The sequence below is a fragment of the Alosa pseudoharengus genome, unplaced genomic scaffold (genome assembly GCF_046254945.1).
Source record: "Alosa pseudoharengus isolate Yale_2024_CS ecotype anadromous, Long Island Sound unplaced genomic scaffold, YU_APseudo_1.1 YU_APseudo_1.1_scf_4, whole genome shotgun sequence".
NCBI lineage: Eukaryota > Metazoa > Chordata > Actinopteri > Clupeiformes > Clupeidae > Alosa > Alosa pseudoharengus.
Genome location: NW_027468774.1, coordinates 36,466,136 through 36,485,421, shown reverse-complemented (window position 1 = coordinate 36,485,421; position 19,286 = coordinate 36,466,136). Strand labels below are relative to the sequence as shown.

The following is a 19,286-nucleotide window of genomic DNA, read 5'->3' as shown; positions in this document are numbered from 1 at the left end:
ATCGGGCATCTATTTCAGCAGAAATGCGCGTGCGCAAGGCTTCACGACACCAATCTTGCTCCAGCGGCAAGATCCCAACACATGATTGGCACGATGTCTTCACAACACACCACATTATTGGCTCAATGTATTCACAACACAGCACATTATTGGCTCAATGTATTCACATGTCGACGTTTTGCCGCGGAAGGGGTGTGATGTGTAGACAACTGCCATATTGGCGTAACAAACTAACCCCATGCATTTCTATGGAGGATGTTTTGAGTGCTGTGTCTCCTCATTAGAAAGTCTCTGGCAGTAGTCTTTACACATATCCCGCCCCTTCCTGTATGCCTCCCCATTAACTTGAATAGGAAAATAACTGCACAAAGTGCGTTGCAAAATGGCCGCCAAGTGGAGGAACTTTGACTGAACTAAACTAAGCTTCTCCACACCCACCTGAGCTGCAAGTCTTCTCCTTGGGAGCCATGTTGGTTGGGACCTGAGGTGGCTGAGGTTGGGGCTGCGGTGGGGGCTGCTGCTGCTGCTGCGGGGGCGGGGGTCCCTCCATGGCCTGATCCGCCGCCATGTTCTTATTCCACATGTTCATACTGCCATAGTTGTATTTGTGGGGGTCTCCCCATGCTGTTGTGCCGTCGTCGATCTCCCTACGGCGCCTGATGGACTCGGGGGAAGGCTCTTCCCAACCAGTGGAGTGTTCGTCTTTCTGGAGAGTGGGGATGGGGCCTCCCAGCCAACCAGTGGCTTTGTTGGAGCCAGGGCCGCCCGTCTGGGAATTGGGGGCTCCACGGAAGGATCCACTGTTGGCATCCTGCGGCGGCTTGCCCCATTCGGGGGCGCTGCAGGCGTGGCTGGGTTTTGGGGGCTCGGCTCCCCAGCCTTGGTTCTGAGTGCTGGGTTTCTGGGGTTCTCCCCAGCCACTGCTAGCCGGGCCGTTCTGGTCAGGGGTGTTGCCGGCACCGTTGCCGCCCCAGGTGTTGCTGCTGCTGCTGCTAGTGGCGCCGCTGCGACCCCTGTCGTTCCAGCCTGAGCCGGAACGGTCGCCGTCGCTGTCCCGTTCCCAGGTTCCCGTGCTGGTCTTCTGGGGCTCACCCCAGTGGTTTCCGCGCGACCCGCCGTCATCACCGCCACCGGTGCTCCAGCTTTCTCCGCTGGAGGTGGTGCCCCAGCCCTGCTTGGTCTTGGGGGCGTTGTTCCAGGTGGATGAAGAAGAGGGCTTGTCCTTGCTGCCACCCCATTTGTTCGAACTGTCCTCCCAGCCTCCAGACTGCCCGCTCTGGCCTTTGGAGTCACCCCATCCAGAGGATGGCTTTGGATCGCCCCACCCTGACATGGTGGATCCATCGTTGTTATTGTGGTTGTTATTGTGGTTGTTGTTGCTGGACCCGTCTCCCCATCCTCCACCGGAGCTGGACGTCTGCTGCGGGGCAGCGGTGCCCCAGCCGGACATGTCCGGGACCGGCTTCTTCTCTGTGCTGGAGACGTCCCAGGCAGTGTTCTGCCGGACTGGCGTCTGACCCCAGCCAGTGTTGGACAGGACGCGGGGGTCCACGTCCACCCGGGTCAGCGGCGTGGTGATGGGGCCCGGCGGGTTGACCCTCCTGCGGTTACCGCTGCTGCCGCTCCGCTCACCACGGCCGCAGGAGCTCTCGCCGCTGCCCTCACTGCCCGTGGACTTGTTCCATGTGCTGCTCTGAGAGGCCTGACCACTGCTTCCGCCGCCGCTGCCGCCAACTCCCAACCCCAGAGCGTCATCCTCCAGGGACTTCCAGCCGTTTGTTCCCTTCCTGCCCCCGTTTGTGCCGTCATTGGAATGCTGATTGTTGCTGGGCAGTGGGTTCCACTCCCCGTTGGGGACCTTAGTGCCAGTGTTTGAAGAAGAGGAGGAGGAGGAGGAAGAAGAGGAGGACGAAGACACGCTGCCCCAGGGCCTGGGGATGCTGGCGGGGCCCATGCCGTTATTACCCGTCCCCCAGGCGGAGAGGTCTTGCGGGCCGGAGGCGGGGGCCGAATCCCAGCCCCCACCGCGGCTGGCTAGCCCGTTGCTGCCGATATTATTCTTGAAGGGAGCATTGGTGTTGGCAGAGACCGAGCCGTTGGCCCCCGGCTGCATTAGAGTTGCATTCACAGTGTCACCCGCGGCTGGGCCTTTGGGCGCGGGGCATTTGTCTCCGGAATAAGTAGTGCCGGGCGGAGCTCCCCACGACGTACCGTACGACCCGCCGTTCGTTCCTTCGCCGCCGTTGCCATGCTGCTGCTGCTGAGAAATGGAAGTGCCGTTGGAGACGGGAGAGGGCATGGGGAGCTGCGGGGAGCCCCCTGAGCTCACAGGCCAGGCTCGGTGCCCCGCCGACTGCTCACTCATCTGCACTGAACCTGTAGAGTTTGGTAAACTAGAGGTCAACGTGTTAGTAGTGTTATTTGGTCCATTCATTTCAGTGTTAAGGTTTTGAGGCTGCCCACTTGGAAGCTTGCTTGTACCGCTGACGTCGGACTCGGCCATGCTGTCCTGCAGGGTCCCCCAGGACATCGGAGAGTTAATACTACTCTGAAGGCTGGGCATTTGACCTACGGTGCTTCGTTGTGTGTTGGTGCCACCATTCCCGAGGGGGTTAGGCCCAGTGTTCTGCAGAACAGGCCAGGCACCATGGTTGGCATTTGGGTTCAAAGTGCTTGGATTTATACCTCCATTGGTTGAGGGACCTTGGGTACCCCATGCATTTAATTTACCATGGCTGTTTTCAGCCAGCTTGCCACCAGGGTTCTCTCCTGAGCCTTGGCATGTGCTTAGCATCGGGCCATTGGAAACGCCCCAAGGCCCCTTGACACTCCCATTGCCAACGTTATTGCTGCCATTTGCAACCATAAATGGGGAGCTCTGACCGTTGCTTCCTTGTCTATTGCCGTTGCTGTCACTGCCAGTGTTTCCAGAAGCCATTATACTAAGGTTTTTCTCCGACCCAGAGCTGGAGGCAGAGTCAGCGTCCATACATTCTGAGGCTAACTCTGGGTCACTGCCAGTGATGGAGGGCCACTGTCCCTTGTCACAACCCTCTACAATGACTTTTCCCCAGTTGCTGTTCGAGTCGCTGCCAGAACTCCAAGGAGAATTTTCATACTGGGAATCCAAGCCAGTGTGATCCAAACCTGCAGATGACAAGAGGGGTGGAAATGAGGAAACAGAAATATGATGCGTCAGTGAACAGGTCTTCCAACGCCGTATACAACATGTATACCATAGCCTATGCTATATGATATAACAATGAAACATACAGAGGCAAAAAACTTAATGGAAACTGTGCTCAACATCAAAAGCATTAAACACATTAAACAGACTAAACATATTACACAGACTATTGCCATGCTAATAGAAAGGCACAATTATACATTTACACCAACACCACATACAATTCAACCAATCATTATGAGACTGACTATCCTATATGAACACCACAAACAAGTTCACACACACACACACACACACACACAAACACACAGACAAAGCAATGAAATGACATGGGTATGAAATACAGCCCTGGTCGCGCATTACACACATTATATTCCTGTGCTTTGTTTAGGGGGCTCTTATTTGTTTACGGATTAGTGCACATTAAGAGCTCGGCTGACCACAGGCTGCGCGAGTCCCTGCCGAGCACAGTCTCGCCCCAGCCTGGCTCCAACACAGGCGCAGCTGCCACCATTTTGTAGCAGCAGCATGAGCCTGCTGCATGCCAAAAGCTCGGAAAGAGAGGCAGCTAACGCAAGGCTAGAAAGCTATACTGAATAAGTGTGGGGAAGGGATGGGGGTTTGGTTTGCTCTTTTGTTTTGACCATCGGATTTCCCACCAAATTTCAATGCCAAGGCAACACACAGACCGAGCTTTCCCCGCTCCCACACCCCTTCGCAATGCAATGAGTCCTTGACAGTGCAGCCAACTTCTCTATTTTTCTCCTCACAGACCATCTCATACTCTTGTTCGAGGAAGGAAGAAAATAAAATTGTCCTTATTTCAGCTAGTCTGCCCTTGCTCTTTCAAATCGCACTCCAAGATGGCTGCCAAGCTCCCCAGAGAACGGTCCTCTTGCCAAGTCTGAGCGCTCTCTGAATCAGACGTGCCATGACACAAAGGAGCCCAGACCTTCCTAAAAGAGGTCCTTTTTTTCGCCCCGAATCTGGAGAATGTAATTAGATCAAACCCAATCTCGATTTCAGCTTGCAGTCGCTGGCAGCGAACACGACAAAAACAAAACTATAACTTTGCTAGCTGCAGATTTGAAAACTGCGAAGAACAACGCAACGTGTTTTATATTACAAGAGGCTAATAAGATACTTGCACTACTCTACTGGGGGGGGAAAAAGTATCGTTTAACTTAAAATGCCGTGCATGGCATGATACACCACGTGATCTTTACAACTGGCTGCAGCTGCATCCCTCTGTCCTTACTTAACACAGAACATGGCAGGGAGGGAGTGTCAGGTTGGCCTTTCAATGAAAACTCACTTCAACCGACTACCAGGGAAAATTATACTTAGACTCATAGGACACAATGATGCAAAAGCATGACTACTAAAATTGCATACTTTACATGAGATACAGCTTCAAGCACACAATAATATTCGTAATTGACAGAAAAAGTTGACAAACAACCCTTTAGGTTGCACAAGACAAAAGATCGCAGTCAGTCAAGCATAGAAGGTTGTGACAGCAAGACATCCAGAAGTATTCAAGCCTGTCCGCACATGTTAGTGAATGTGTACACACCAGAGCTGTTTGATGGAGGAGACACTAAATGAGGCACAGACAAGGTGAGCAGCACAGCACTGCACCCCACCCATCACCTGGCATACATCACACAAGCAACAAAGCCCAGGAAAACTACAAATCCCACAATGCACAGAATGGGCACACCAGAGGAGCCAGTGAGTGGGTGAGAAGAATAGAGTCACCTGTTTGGTTAGGGGAGTGGCTGACCGAGTCCCGAATGGGAGCCATGCCTACGAAAACAAAAGAGCAACACCATGAGAGATCCTATGAAGGACCAAGAGGACTGGGATGACCTGACTGCATGACGGAGAAACATGGCCTCTCCTCTCTATAAAAGGTTTGGACCTCAAAGCTGTGTACAAAAATATATAAGTGACCTATGAACTGAAATAACGAAAAGAGAAAGGAAAAAACAAATATATCACAAGCACAAATATATATCTCCTACAGGCCAATATGATTGGTTCTTTACAAGCAATTCTGTCTGGTAAAACATCTTTACAGATAATGAGAGCATAATCAGGTCACCCAGTCATCGTCATCTAAAATCTTATCACACACACACACACACACACATTAATGGCTAGAGCCAGTGGATCAGTCATAAACTCTACCACCTTTTTTAATGTCTGAATAGTCTTTGCATGAAAAGGGTCTACTTAAAATATGATTTAGTAGTTTCAACACTAACCAGAAACACAAAAATCCTATGCATATAGGCTCATGGTAAACCACATAATGAGGTGTTCTGCCAGAACCAACCAGAGAGGCTGCCACATTCTAGGGGTATGAAAACATACATCAGCTTTTAAGAGGCAGGCTGGCAGCTTTTTTACAGTAATTGACGACATGCACCTTGTTCTAATGTTCCTCAAACCTAGAATCTGTGCATACATTGCAGGAGATTCACAACATGCTATAATAAACCTAAAATGTAGTGCTTGAAATCTTCCGACAAAGTGTTGCTTTCTGGAGTTCTAACTTTTGCTTGCTTTACATTTTCAGAATCTCAACAACAGATGGTCTGAGGGAAGGGTCTGTGCGAACCCCCCCCCCTCCTCCGGCAACTCAATTTTCACTACCGTCCTATTAACCAATTAGGATTCAAAAGACAGACAGCCCTGCCTAACCCTGCCCTGTTCTGAACTCATACACTTGCAAAGTCAGATAGAGAAGAAATGCTCAGGGCTCGGCATCTTCAAGGGCTCAGGGCTCGGATCTTATTACTGCATTTGGTGACAGACAGTCTCAGAGTGGAAGTCAAAAGTAGAGCGAGAGAGAGAGAATGAAAGTGTGTGTGTGTGTGTGTGTGTGTGTGTGTGTGTGTGTGTGTGTGTGTGTGTGTGTGTGTGTGTGTGTGTGTGTGTGTGGGGGAGAGAGAGAGAGAGTGTGGTTACCTGAGAGGTGGCTGTTGGCAGCTTGGTGATTCAGTGGAGCCCCCTTGCTAGTGATCGCGACCCCTAGATGGATGGAGGTGAGCTGCACTTGAGTTCCCAGGGTGGCAGCGGGGTGGTGTGGTGTGGTGTGGATCGCGACGAGGCTGCACCCCTTTCCCCCCCCTTTTGATTGCTGCTTCAACAGCAGTGGAAGCTATTGCTGCCGCAGCTACGGCTGCTGACCGAGGCCTGGCCGAGATTGCCGAAGGAGAAGCGAGTAGCTAGGCTGGGCGCGGGGCAGGCTGAGGCTGAGCACTCGGGCCCTGTTGGCATTGCTGATGGCGCTGGGTGCAGGGGTACTGCCGCCGCCACCGCCACCGCTTCGGAGGAATGGGACGGGGAGGCGAGGAAGGGGAAAGGGTGTTGGCAGACTTTTGAGGCTGGCTTTTCAACCGGACTTGATATGTTCTGGCACTGCGGGATGACAAGAGGGAACACAGAGACAAAAGAAAAATGAGTTGTTCTGTGGGAGCAACCTTGAAGTAGTAGCAGTTCAAATGGTAATATCCCTCACAAAATGACCAAAGGAAAGTCGCCATTGTTACTTGTGACAATCATCTGTAGATACTATACAAACTCTGCTCTCGTGTTGCTTACTAAATGCAATGAGATTTTATGCACTGAATTAACCATCATGATTGATGCATACATTAATAATAATAAATGGAATATGGAACAAAAATGTTTCAACCCAGTCGTTTTGAATTCTGGAAAGATCGCCACAGAAATCAACTCAATAATAAAAGTTTTGGCTAACTGCAAAACACACAAGGAAGGCACATGTTAGTAATTAGTCTAAAACTGCTGTCAGTCTTTCTCTTGAAAACTGATGTACGTTTTTACATGTCTAGACTGTGGATAGTCTTTCTGGTTGGTTCTGGAAGAACTTCTAGAAGAATATCTCATAATGTGGTTTGCTTCAAGCCTCACACACATCAAAAATCCACACATCAAACAAAAAAATGGTCAAAAAATGTTGTTATTTCACACGGGTGTGATTTCACCCCATCACACTCATAACTGCACAAGAGCAGCATTTTCTCATCAGACACAATGGGTATACAGTTGCAAAATGGACTCTTAGGTTGACGTGCATGTGGACTTAGAAGCAAGAGAGAGCCCTTGTATCTGGTTACACAACAGGCTTTGACCAAGAGCTTTCCATAGCAACAAAACCTCTTAGGAGGGAGAGAGAGAAAGAGAGAAAGAGAGAGAGAGAGAGAGAGAGAGAGAGAGAGAGAGAGAGAGAAAAAGAAAGAGAGAGAGAGAGAGACTGTCAAGCACAGGCCTGGATAGCATGCTCTTAAGTCAGGGTGAACTACTTTGAGCTATTTGGGAACTGTCTCCAGTAGAAATGGAAATGAAAAATCAACAGAAATGGATATCAGCCTTAAGTAGAAGAGAGGGAATTTGCATGTGGGGGGGAAGTTCATGTTTTTCATTCAAGCCGATGCTTACATGGAGCACTGTTCCATAGAAAAATAACCTGCCTGACTGACAGATTTTTCCAAAAGTGAAACACAAAGAGCATTCAGTTCTTTATCAGTTTTTCAGACAGGTGACAAAAGCACAGAAAGAAAGACATGTCCTCGCTTTCCACTTTCCTATTCTCTTACACCAGTGAGATCTCAGGGAACCATCTTGTATGTTGAGATCAGAATGTTTTCACTGGTATGTACGACTAGGGAGCGGACGGCATGAGTCAGAGATCATTTCCTTCCAGTACTTTAACTAGGTGGGGGGGGGGGGTGCTGCTGCTGCTAGGGTCTAATGTTACATATGTGAGTGTGCAAACTGTACAGCCTGTTAACCAGTCTACGGCAGTCGAAGGAGGTGATCCATCTTGTGTACCCCCTCCCCTCCAGTCAGAGGCTACCAATGCATTTACTGTGTGTGTTCCTCAGTGTTTCCCAGCAGATCTTGTTTTGATTTGCAAAAGGGAGGGTGGGTGGGTGGGGGGATGGGGGTTCCCTATTAACAGTGATCTCACTGTGCAGCAATTCAGTGGCATATTAAAAGAAAAAAGGGAAAAAGGGAGGAAAGGAGGGGAGAGAGAGCAAGACAGAGAGCAGGAGAGGCCACGCAGTGCTACAAATTCCTCCGCAAAAGACTGTCCTGACCTTTTACTAGAACTACTCCGCTCTCTCGTTGGCTTTCGGCACCAGAGAAACTATTTATAAACATTTGCTAAAATAGCAAGTCATTTATACAGTACAGTACACATCAACAGCCTACCCGTCAAACTCGGGGTCAGATCCAGTGAACACTTCAAACTGCTTTTCCACAGAAGTGGAATAAGGTTCTTAAAAGAACGCATCAAGTAAGCGCACTGAGATCGAACCGAGTTGCGTGCAGAACTGCTTGCACCCACTCGCACAGCAGCCATGCAAAGCACCGACACCATGCAAACCTAAAAATGAACACTAAAGTGCAACTTCTACCTTTGAGTAAGAGGGCTGTGGGAGCACTTCCTGTCTCCTTCTCCTGCATTCAGTTTACATAAGACCCCCGGAGACGAGCGCTCTGTATCCAAGCTTTGTTCCTTCCTTCTCACTGCATTTCAATGGAAATGCAGAAAGGGGGGGGGGGGACTGAACTGCAGAGAGGGCCTGGTGTCATTTTACGGTTGCGGGAGCAAGTGAGAGCTGCCGGCTCCTCCTGCTACATGCTGTACTGGGGGGGAGAAAGGGAGAGGGCGCGAACGATCGAGAGTCGAGCACCGCTTCAGACAGCCTCCGGGGGAGAGGCGGAGGCTACTTGGGTTTAGGTAGAGAAAGGTGGTGGAGTCTTAAAGTCACTTTGTATGTAGCAGAGAGACAGAAGTTTTCAAAAAACAGAGAAATCAAAAATGCAACTGTGTGCCCAAATCTGCTGCCAAGCCCCCATGAAGACCAGGCAACTTCTTCCGGGAGACTGAAGGTGTGCTGTGTGGGCTGCTGCTGCTGCGGCTGTTTTGAGTATTTCTTGACCGCCGCTTCCTGTTTCAGAAGCATTGCGCAGTGAGCCAAAGCGCAAAAGGATAACAGCCAGGAAGTCATTGCAAATCTTCAGACCGTCTCACTGTAGACATCACTGTCAAACATTACCCACAGACTTTACAGTAAACCAGCTTTCCCAAATTTAGCCCATCAGATTAATCACAGCTTGGTCATTCTAGTTTATTGAATCTAGTCTATTGTAATAAGCAGTTTGAAACCCAAAAGGTGACAATCCAAATCATCTTTGAGAGCAGTGTTCAATTTTTTACAGTTATTGTTCCTGTTTCTTTCACTGGTTGTTCTATTTAACTTTGAGGGGTTGATATCAGTACTCAAGTAGCATGTCTACTATGGAGGGGCTTTCAGCTCAGACATCCCTGTTAAAAGGGAGTGAGCCATCGTCGCAGGTCTTTTACTTCCTGCTATGCTATGAGGGCTCAGAGCGAGCAGTCATCGCTAAGCAACAGCCACAGGATTTAGTCAACAAACCCAAGCTTTCACTGATCATCACTGAGTCCACAAATCATCCGAGTAAAGCTTTCCATTTCATCCCGAGACCATGCACAGGTCTGACACCCAGTCAATAATGTAAAAAAAAAGATTAAAGCAAAAGGAGAGGAAACTTTTCCGAATGGGTCTCATTTGAACACTTGCTTCTGGCCGTCTTAAGGCTGAAGATGGATGGCTGGTATTCAAAACAATGTCTGTGTGGTCAGATCAGTGCGGCATGACAAAAGCCTGAAACTATGCGCGCACACACAATCCAGAGATGATCTAACCGGTGCCTTAAAAGCATGGTTTTAAAAACCAATGTCCACCAAGTCTTCTCAAAAGTTTTTCTAAAAAAAAAAAAAAAACTGTCTCAGTAAAGCACCAATGCTTTCAGCCTTAACAGCTTTGGCTCAAGCAATCATTGGGACTTTCATGACGCATCTTTGCACAGGGACGGCAGGCGGGCGCATCATTTTGACGTGAAACCCGATGATTACATTCTTTTGGAAACAGTATTTCCACCCTGATTAATTAATTTAACATCACGAGGTGGCCACTGAGACGTCTGCGACTGCAGATAAGTACAGAGTCACAAGGGGAGGGGGCCAGAGGCCAAGAAGGTGTCACTAAGGACTAGAAACCTGACTCTACTGTGCTAAGAGTTCCCTTCCCATAAAAAGAAAAAAGAAAATTATACCCATGCTACCAGTACATAGATATCCTGCCCATAGAAAAAAAAAATACATATATACCATGCCATCAATACATAGACATGGAAAACATTGAATGAGAGCTACAAGAGGCATGTATAAATATTTTAAAAGGGGTGAGGTTTTGGCTCTCCATGTACATCAACTTTATTTTATTATGGCTATAAGACGACCTTTGATAAAGTTTACAGTTTCTATGTTGACTGTCTCCAATAATGAATTTTTGTACTTGAATGTCACACCGATGGAAACATGTCATAAGTTTCCTTGTGGCCATAATCCTATTGCTGGCATCTCACTGCGACATACTGCTCAGTTTGCACGTCAGTCACACCACTGGCTCTGGGCCTAAGCCACCGAAGGCACAGTGAAGACAAGGTCAGAGATAAAAGGGACAGCTATCAGCATTTCGACCTCCACCAGTGAGAAAAAAAACATGCCCCCGCTACTACTGATAGCTCACCAAACTCTACCTGAGCTCTGGTACATCCCTTCGTTTACTGCATTTCAAAGATAAAATCCACACAGAAAAGTGGAATCCAGTGAGGCAATTACTGACTATTGGATGTGTGAGCTAGGCAAAATGAAAGAATGCACAACACAAAGTTGCTTGACCAGAAACATTAAAATTTAGAAAACATGCAAAACAGTTTCATGTATGAATGGAACCTAATATATGAGGGTAGTGGTAGCAACCAAAATTCAGATGAATTTTTGAATTTGAGAAAAGAGTAAACAAACCTCTTACCTTCACATCAGTGTCTGCTCACTGCTCGTCGCTCCACTGTTGATGCTCTTCCATTGACTATTCTTCCTGTCCTTGTAACTGTGATTTCCCTGCAAAGGGGAAGGATCACACGGTAAATAAGACACTTGTTAATCTATTAATCCAAACGGGCCCCATTTTTTCTCAAAAAGGCAACCCAGAGCCCTTCACCTTCTGCTGGTTTGCTTTAGCACCACAAAATAAATGATGCAGTAACGCAATTAGAAAACAGGAGAAAGCTCCACCTAATCTCCTTAAGGGATTAAACTGGTAAATTACTACTCTATAAACAGCTAACTGATTCTGTGGGTCAGGCCCACATCCATTAACACTCTACCAGCACAACCGATCCAAGTGGTCACACCATAAATTAATGAAAATTACCATTAATTAGAAATAATTCAATTAGCTTGAGGCGGGGAATTTTTCTTTTTCCTAGTCGTATCTGTGAAACCATTAGCACAAAATGTTCTGCGTTATCAGGACCGCTACTGTACCAAGTCAGCATGATAATTCATTCAAGGCTACTGCTTGATCCCAAAACCAACAGACTGGCTTTGCGCTACAGGCTATTTCCAATGCAAGCTCTCGGGTTTTTTTTTTTTTTTAGTTTGCAGGCTATTTCCCATAGCTGATATGCCAGGATTCCTGCACACTTTACTTACAACAAACCCAGAGAGGAAAGGGCATCAACCAGTGGTGAAGGGGATTAAGCACTCGTGCAGTCAGTGGCAAGTCTCTTCTCGCCCTTAAGTTATGTACAAGAAAAGACCGGACTACAGCTCTGATTCCAAAATCAGACAAATACAAGGGTCACCTGAGGAGGTGCAACTAACTAACTAACTGTAATCCAATCTACAGTAACATAATTAAATGTTTTCATGATAAGTAAAAATCAGTTAAAACCATGTCACTAGAGCTGTTACTCAGTGCATCATTTCATCTTGGGTCCAACATTTGCATGGTTAATTTTTATGTCACTTTGGCATGAGATTGCAGAAGGATCATACTGCATGGTGTAATCCTCCAGGAAACAACTTATGTCAGCCTTACACCATATGATTTTTGAGCGATTTAACAGTTGGCGACTAAATTTCAAAGTCGGAATGAAATCATGGCAGTTTTACTGGAGTCGTGGTGCGCTCCCATCAACTAGATTGTTTAGTGCAAGGTGCTAATCTAAACGGTTTTAAATCAGTCCAGGTCAGTCTTATTCTAGTCTTGCCATCACAACGATATCAAACATGTTTGATATTATCGCAAGTCTTTTAGTTGTGGCTCCTGCAAATAGCGACGTGAACAATATGAAAATCAATAGTGACCTCTCTCCATCACCAAACAGGAAGGGGCAAAGTAGGCGACAGCTGTAGCCTATATGATTATTTGTTATTTCTTTTCTTATAAATGATTAGTCGGCTATTCCACGTGACAGAACAACTCTATATCGGTTAGGGATATTTTACACATGAAACAATGCTGCACGAAACATGAAAATATGATTGATATGAGTAGGTTAACTTGAGAGTTCCTGTTGATATCTAGTGCACGATGGGAAATAATTTAATGGAATCTAGTTGCAGTCTTGTAAAGTGACCCTGCAAGATCCCTAGTTGTTGTGACTAGTCTGACCTAAAAACTCGATGACTTGTCTTCAGATGTGAGAGGGTCTGAGACTGTAGTCTTTCAAAAATCTTTTCCAAATCTTTGCAGTCTTCTAAGGATGGCATTAATCAGAAAAAATGGTTTCCAAAACAATAGACATAGCTTTGAACTGATAACTTTTCCTGTTTTGATATCAAGTTTAGGAATTATGAAAGGTAAGTATTAACCTGCAATATCCAATCACATAAATTCCAGATACTTATATCATGGAATTTGAGGCTGCCTAGACTAAATATAGACTTGGCCCACTGTGTTGACATCTGGCAATCAGGGTTAAGATTACAGGTTGTTTTCTATCTTTTCTCAATTTTAGTTTATGTTTTGGCAAGACCTTGAAGTGTTCTGCTCTGCAATGCAGCTCTTGTCTTGCAAAGCAAGCAGACACAAACTCATGTCACCTCAAGAAACTGAGGGTAGAGAATGCACTTTCCCTGAAGCCTCAACCCCCCCCCCCCCTTCCCCCAGACAAGCCTCTTTGTCCCATAAGTGTTTAACCAGATGGCCAGCTCCAGAACAGGAGCCTCCCTTGCTCGCTCACGCAGGCGCGCGCACGCACACACACACACACACACACACACAAAGACAGGGGCATCTGTTTATGAATGAGAAACAATCAGCAGAGCTGAGAGGACTATTAGTCAAAATCAAAAAGAGCAAGACCCCATGTCACCTTAGAGTGGTTTTCTAGATCCTCTCCAATGTAGATAATGCTACAGAGCCACAAACTAATGGATGTTCTGATCAAGAATGATCTCTAAGGGGAAACATATCAAATATCAACTATTATCTATATCAACTATTATCTATATCATATATCATTCCTATTCACTTTGGATATTCATATTGCATTTTTACCTATATCCAAAACTCAATATCAAAAAATCTTGTGGAATTGTTTTGATTTCATTTAATATCTTGTGGACTTATAGACAATTAATCAGGCATACAGGAACTAGTGCTCAAATCTGCTTGGAGACAGGTTGACTTTAGGTAAACCAACGTTTAGAAGAGCGTGACAAGGTGATGGGATAAGCCTTCAGTCTCTTTTGAGTGACATGTAAAGGTGTCAGAAGTGGCGGGTGCAAAAATGCCTTCGGACACAGTGGGGTGGGAACATACTTTGCCATTTCGGCCTTGCTAATCTTATACAGAGCGAAATGAGTAAAATGTGTATATATCTTCAGGCCTATATGTACAGCCAGACCGAGGAATGAGTCATGCATTTTTGCAAATAGAACTGCTATGTCTTCAACGCAATAGAAATTTCATACATGTCTGTCAATAAATTAATATCTAATTTAATGTGGCTATGCATTGATGTGTATATCATTTCTATCTGTATGTTTCTGTTGGATAGTCAGTAAAAAAGTACTTCATGACAAAAAGGTTATAGCTACCTGACAAATATTTTTGACCACATCAATATTTATTTGAACAATAGGCGCTTTCCTAATTCAAACCCAAGCGGGTCAGTTTAGCAAAACAACCCCCCCCCCAAAAAAAAAAAAAAAACTCCACCAAAATCCTCATAAGTTAAGAAAATGAGGTTGGTTAGCTCAAAGTTTAAGTTTGGGGTGTGCTACATCAATCTGTTACCATAGACCCCTGGTAAGCTGAACATCAATGTGATGTGTTTACTTTTTTAAAGAACATTCCAGTTCAACAGTCCTGGTCTGACCACATTTTTAATTCAATTCAGATCAAAGGAATTCCATCCGAACCAAGCAAAGTGAGTGACTATGAAAGTCAAGAGAGAGCACTGTACATTTTAGGACCCATAGCACACGTTAACCTGCCTTTGAATTATACTTTCTATGTGCAAGATAGCTGGACAAACCCTGAACTAGCAATCTGAGGTAATGGGCACTACAGTAGCGGCTATCAACATTGGTGAATTGTGAGCACATCCATTGTCTAGTAGCAAATAAATGGTGTTACCCTATCATATATGTTTTTAAGATATTCAAATAATGGTTCTATGATGTTTACAGTTGTTACTTTTCTTTTATATGTGGGTGGAGCACTAGGTCTGTAAGGGCAATGTTCATATCTCTGATAAGAGAATAATCTCTCTTGGTCACAGTGGACTTCATAATCATGTAACAGGAGAAAACTGATTCAGAAAGTCAACAGCAGACAAATGAAAATCACAAAGGTGCTTATTATTGGAATCATGATTGGAATTGTTTTGATTTCATATGAAACACAAACCTGAAATAAATCCACACTAGTCTATTTCTGGATTTGTTCCCATGTTCAACCTATTCAAAATCATTTTGATTCTCAATTTTGCACAATTACTTTGCTCCTGTACTCAAGCCTTTAATTAAGACTCGTACATAATGACTAATTAGAGGCAGTGGGACTATACATGTTTCTTGCTTTAATTTATTAAGTAAATAGAGGTTTTTGAGCTCAATTTCAAAGTGGGGGTCGAGTTAGGCTTTTGTTAGCTCACTGACCTGTATACTGTATAGGTACAATGAGCTGCACAAACACCGTTTACATTCTGCATTTGAAAATGGTTAAGCTTACTCAGCAGTTCGCAGCCCCTTTAATTCAAACGGAACTACATGTGCTTACACCAGCAGCAGCTGCTGCTGTTGCTTTGACCCAGCTTTAGGCTAGTGATTTGAGTCCAGCACAGGCTTGAAAAGGAATAAACTAGAAGGGCATAGGCTACACTTCTGAAACTACAACACTGACTACAGAGCATCTGCTCAGTATAGGGCAACAATCATACTGCTCTGATAAATGTGAAAGGTACTGACCTGTAATGTTTCTCTTCAGTGTCTTTGGTGGCAAAAGCATCCAATTATCTAAATGGAAAGACATCGTTGTTAATAGCAAAACTGACACTGAAAAGGCATTAGAACAAGACAGCCCTTATAGCGTAACATGAAATGCAAAATGCCTTACTTACACGTTAATTTTATCTAAATAGTAAAACATTAGATTATTGCATCAATCCACTGGCTACCTGCCTACCAACCAACTCGGTAAATCCCTCATCTGAATTTTGGATATCATGCGTCAGTACACGTCTGACCTAATAGAGGCACCAGGATATGGCTAATGTTATGGTTCGAAGGCAATTGAAAAGCTGAAACATACATTACATTTAAATCACGACAATTTCCAAAGGCTACGTTTCTATCTTTAACTAACCTTCGTTACCTTATTTCAACAAAAATGCTTTCTGTATGTGGAGGCAGACTAATTTTAGCTGGCTAAGGAATTCATTTTTGTAAGAAACGCAAAACTGACTCCCAGCAACGCTTTATTTGGACAAAACATGCACAATTCTTTGAGAAAAGTAATTTGACCGCCAGACATGGTCTAGTTAATGCTAATGATCCGAAACATGTTTGTGAGGCGTCGACGTTGGCTAGCCTTAACTGCGCAACACCAGAGCTGCGTATTTAGCTAGCCAGCCCGCGAGCTATATCAGACAAAGTAGGCATCCCTACATAAACTGTGCCAGGTTATATTATATGCAATTTCCGCCATACATATATAGTCCACTCGAGATTCGATTGAATTATTAAATGGCAAATATCTGTAAGCATTTAATTATGCATACATCCTCTGCTAACGTTTGAAAAAGTTAGCCAAGTTATATGAGCTAAAAGCTAAGTTGACCTTAGCTGTTATCAAAGGTACATTTCATGCATCCCTCTGTGTGAACCGAAATGGGTGCGACGTAGCTGACTAAAGCCTATCCCTGCAATCATCTCAACATTATCTAGGAGGCAAGACATCATTGCATATATTTTAGAAGTTATTTAAGACACATTAACCATGCAGATGTACAACATAACATGTGATCAATTGCTTCAGACCAACAGCTAGCCCACTATTGTGAGTTGCCGCATGCAAACACGCATAATGTTAACTCTAATCAACGTCTGCCAAAAATAAGTATGGCTGGAGAACATTAAACCCTAAAAGTGTATCGGTACTGTCGTGCCCCCCACACATCGATCATTCAGTAACGTTAACATAGGTCTATGTTAATCTTTCACATGCAACATTAGCGATGATCCCATTTCTATTTCCAAGCCGATAATGTACATTTATCCTTAGCAGTGTGCTGGAGTTAAATGTTACTGCAAATCACGAATGAAATTAACTCTTTAATGTTCACTTAAGTTTGATTGCAAACTGATTTCTGTTTTAATGTAGCAAGTGCTAACGTTTAGTATGTTTGCTAAAACCACTGCAATCTGGAAACCAACCCCCACTCAAGGGAAAAAGCTAAGAGCTATTCAAGGTAAGCGTCGACCAACTCGAAATGCGCACTAACCAAGCAAGAATGTTGGCGACAACATAATGTACATTGTTAAGTTACAGGCGTATAGTATTGATCTTGCTATTTAATTAATTGCACTAGGAAACGTCAACGTTACCACTCGGGAGTAACCAATGTAAACAGCTAACTTAACGTTAGCTATCGCTAGGAGCTATCGAAACAACCAAAAACCTCACTTCGACAGACGTTCGACAAGTTACCTTTTCTGTATAATCAAAACATTTCTGAAGTGTGCGAGATAACTCTCGCACACTTCAATATTAGGTTGCTCGAAGAGCTTTTTTTCGGAGAACACTTTGCTAAAAGGTAACTTTCCACAGCAGTTTCAAGCCGACCACTGGGCAAACTACCTAGCTCAAGATCATCGGTAAGTTCTTTTTGATAGCAGTTGCCTCAAATCAACGACACTGGGTGAAACAAAAATATTGCTGCGTATTTACATACCTCTTGAAAATTAAAGTGCATCAGAGAATAAATGAAAACAGGTTGTAAGGCTGAGGAAATTCAACGCATTAGTTGAATCTAGGAGGGGAGACATTTGTCCTGCACGGTCGCCATTTTCTTCAATCGCTAACATATCCCTCCTCCCTGTACCGAGTAAGCTACAGAATAACGCAGGAAGAGCATGAGATCAGCTCAAAGACCACTTCCTCCGCCTGTTTCAAAATGGTTGCCTCCAAGAATTGACGCGGAATATTTAAAGTCCAACAACATTATTACTTTAGATATCGAAACAAATCTAGGATAACGTTAGACGGCAATGCTCCAGTCCAGTCTACTGCGGGTACATGGACACAAAGTAACAGTCAAATCAACATAATCCCTGGGTTATTGTGTTGCATTATTTAATCTTCAATGGTATTGGGCCTACTCCAAAGACCCCTGTGCCACCTCAGAAACATTTTCTCTTAAATGGGAATGAACTAAAATTAGAAAGATGTCGTCCCCCCCCCCCCTTTGTTTAAATGATTAGGGGAGGCCCAGATTAAAATAATGCATGACTTCCACACAACCTAAATGAGCTAAAGACCTATTATGGACCTCCTTGGTTTTCCAGGCATATACCAAGTTATTGTATAGCCCTGGCCATAGTATCAATCATGACAATAGCAAAAACATAATATCCATGTTTTTTCATACAATCAAATGGGTCTAATGACATGATTGATAATGTCTCTTAACACAGACTGTAGCCTACAGGCTATGTCAGGTCTCAGAGCAATGTTGTCTACTGTTTTACATTCCATATGGTCTTTCCTCTGACTTTGTAACAACAAGATCTATGTAAGAAACAAAACTGCAGACAACCTTATACTGAATAATTACTTTAGGAAAGTATTTATCTCAACAGTAATTTGCAAATAGTTTTGAGGTCTATGTTGGGCTACATACATGTACATGTTCCATTGCTTCTACATTGTTGAGTTGGTCATTTGACTTGTTTGTTTACAACTCAAATGTCATTGTTGAGAAAACTATTTTAGTTTAAATAGAAACTGAAGACAAAAAAAAAATGAACCAAAAAGTCACTAAGCAACCATAGGCAGGGCAGAGAAACCAAACAAATGGGAAACAATGTAAATACAGTCCGGCTACTGGTCTGGAATTTGCCTACGTTTTCACTTTGCAGACAAAGCAACAGCACAGTTCAAAATGGCTCAACGCTGTCAACTCGTGTGCTCTTTTGAAGACAGTCATTCAGCTTGTGTTGGCAGACACTTTTGACAGTGATGACCGTTGACCTGATTCTACCACAAAGACTTCATGAACTCCTGATATATTTTTTTATGTCATTAATTCTTATTTTCAACTCATTCTTTTTTTGGTTAACTGGTCTATTCTACTATTATTCGTTATTTTTTTCACATAATTACTGTTGAACGTTAAGTTTGTAATCCACTGTCCAGTTTGACTAGAATGGTTCCCTCAGTTGACTTTATGCTATACTTTCACAAAACATTGTGCATCCTCTGCCCAGATTCTTTATGAACCTCATTGCATTCCAAGCACAATTTCACTGGCATGACAGATTTAGTGTCCAGGGAAGTCAAGGGAAGCCAGAACAGATACTTGTGCATGTCCATGCAGAGTTCTAGAAGAGTCACATTCCTATGTTTGGTGCATACAAGTCCGGAACAGAGCAGGGATACATTACAGACATATT

General features: G+C 44.5%; 1 protein-coding gene across 3 annotated transcripts in view; it reads right to left on the bottom strand.

Annotated features, from left to right (window-relative positions):
- LOC143102498 (trinucleotide repeat-containing gene 6A protein-like) overlaps positions 1-17,714 on the bottom strand; it is a 33,122-nt gene extending 15,408 nt beyond the window's left edge. For 2 of the 3 annotated variants that reach the window (XR_012982598.1, XM_076266114.1), the window contains exons 1-6: positions 17,567-17,714; positions 15,582-15,629; positions 11,131-11,219; positions 6,164-6,616; positions 4,949-4,996; positions 439-3,147 (exon numbers count right to left, since the gene is read on the bottom strand). Coding sequence is in view for 2 of the 3 variants with exons in the window: in XM_076266114.1 (XP_076122229.1) it covers positions 439-3,147; positions 4,949-4,994 (2,755 nt within the window). In the remaining variant the exon portion in view is untranslated. The remainder of the gene's footprint in view (positions 1-438; positions 3,148-4,948; positions 4,997-6,163; positions 6,617-11,130; positions 11,220-15,581; positions 15,630-17,566) is intronic. The other variant, XM_076266115.1, reaches the window with a different exon arrangement.
- Between the last annotated feature and the right edge of the window lie 1,572 nt (positions 17,715-19,286).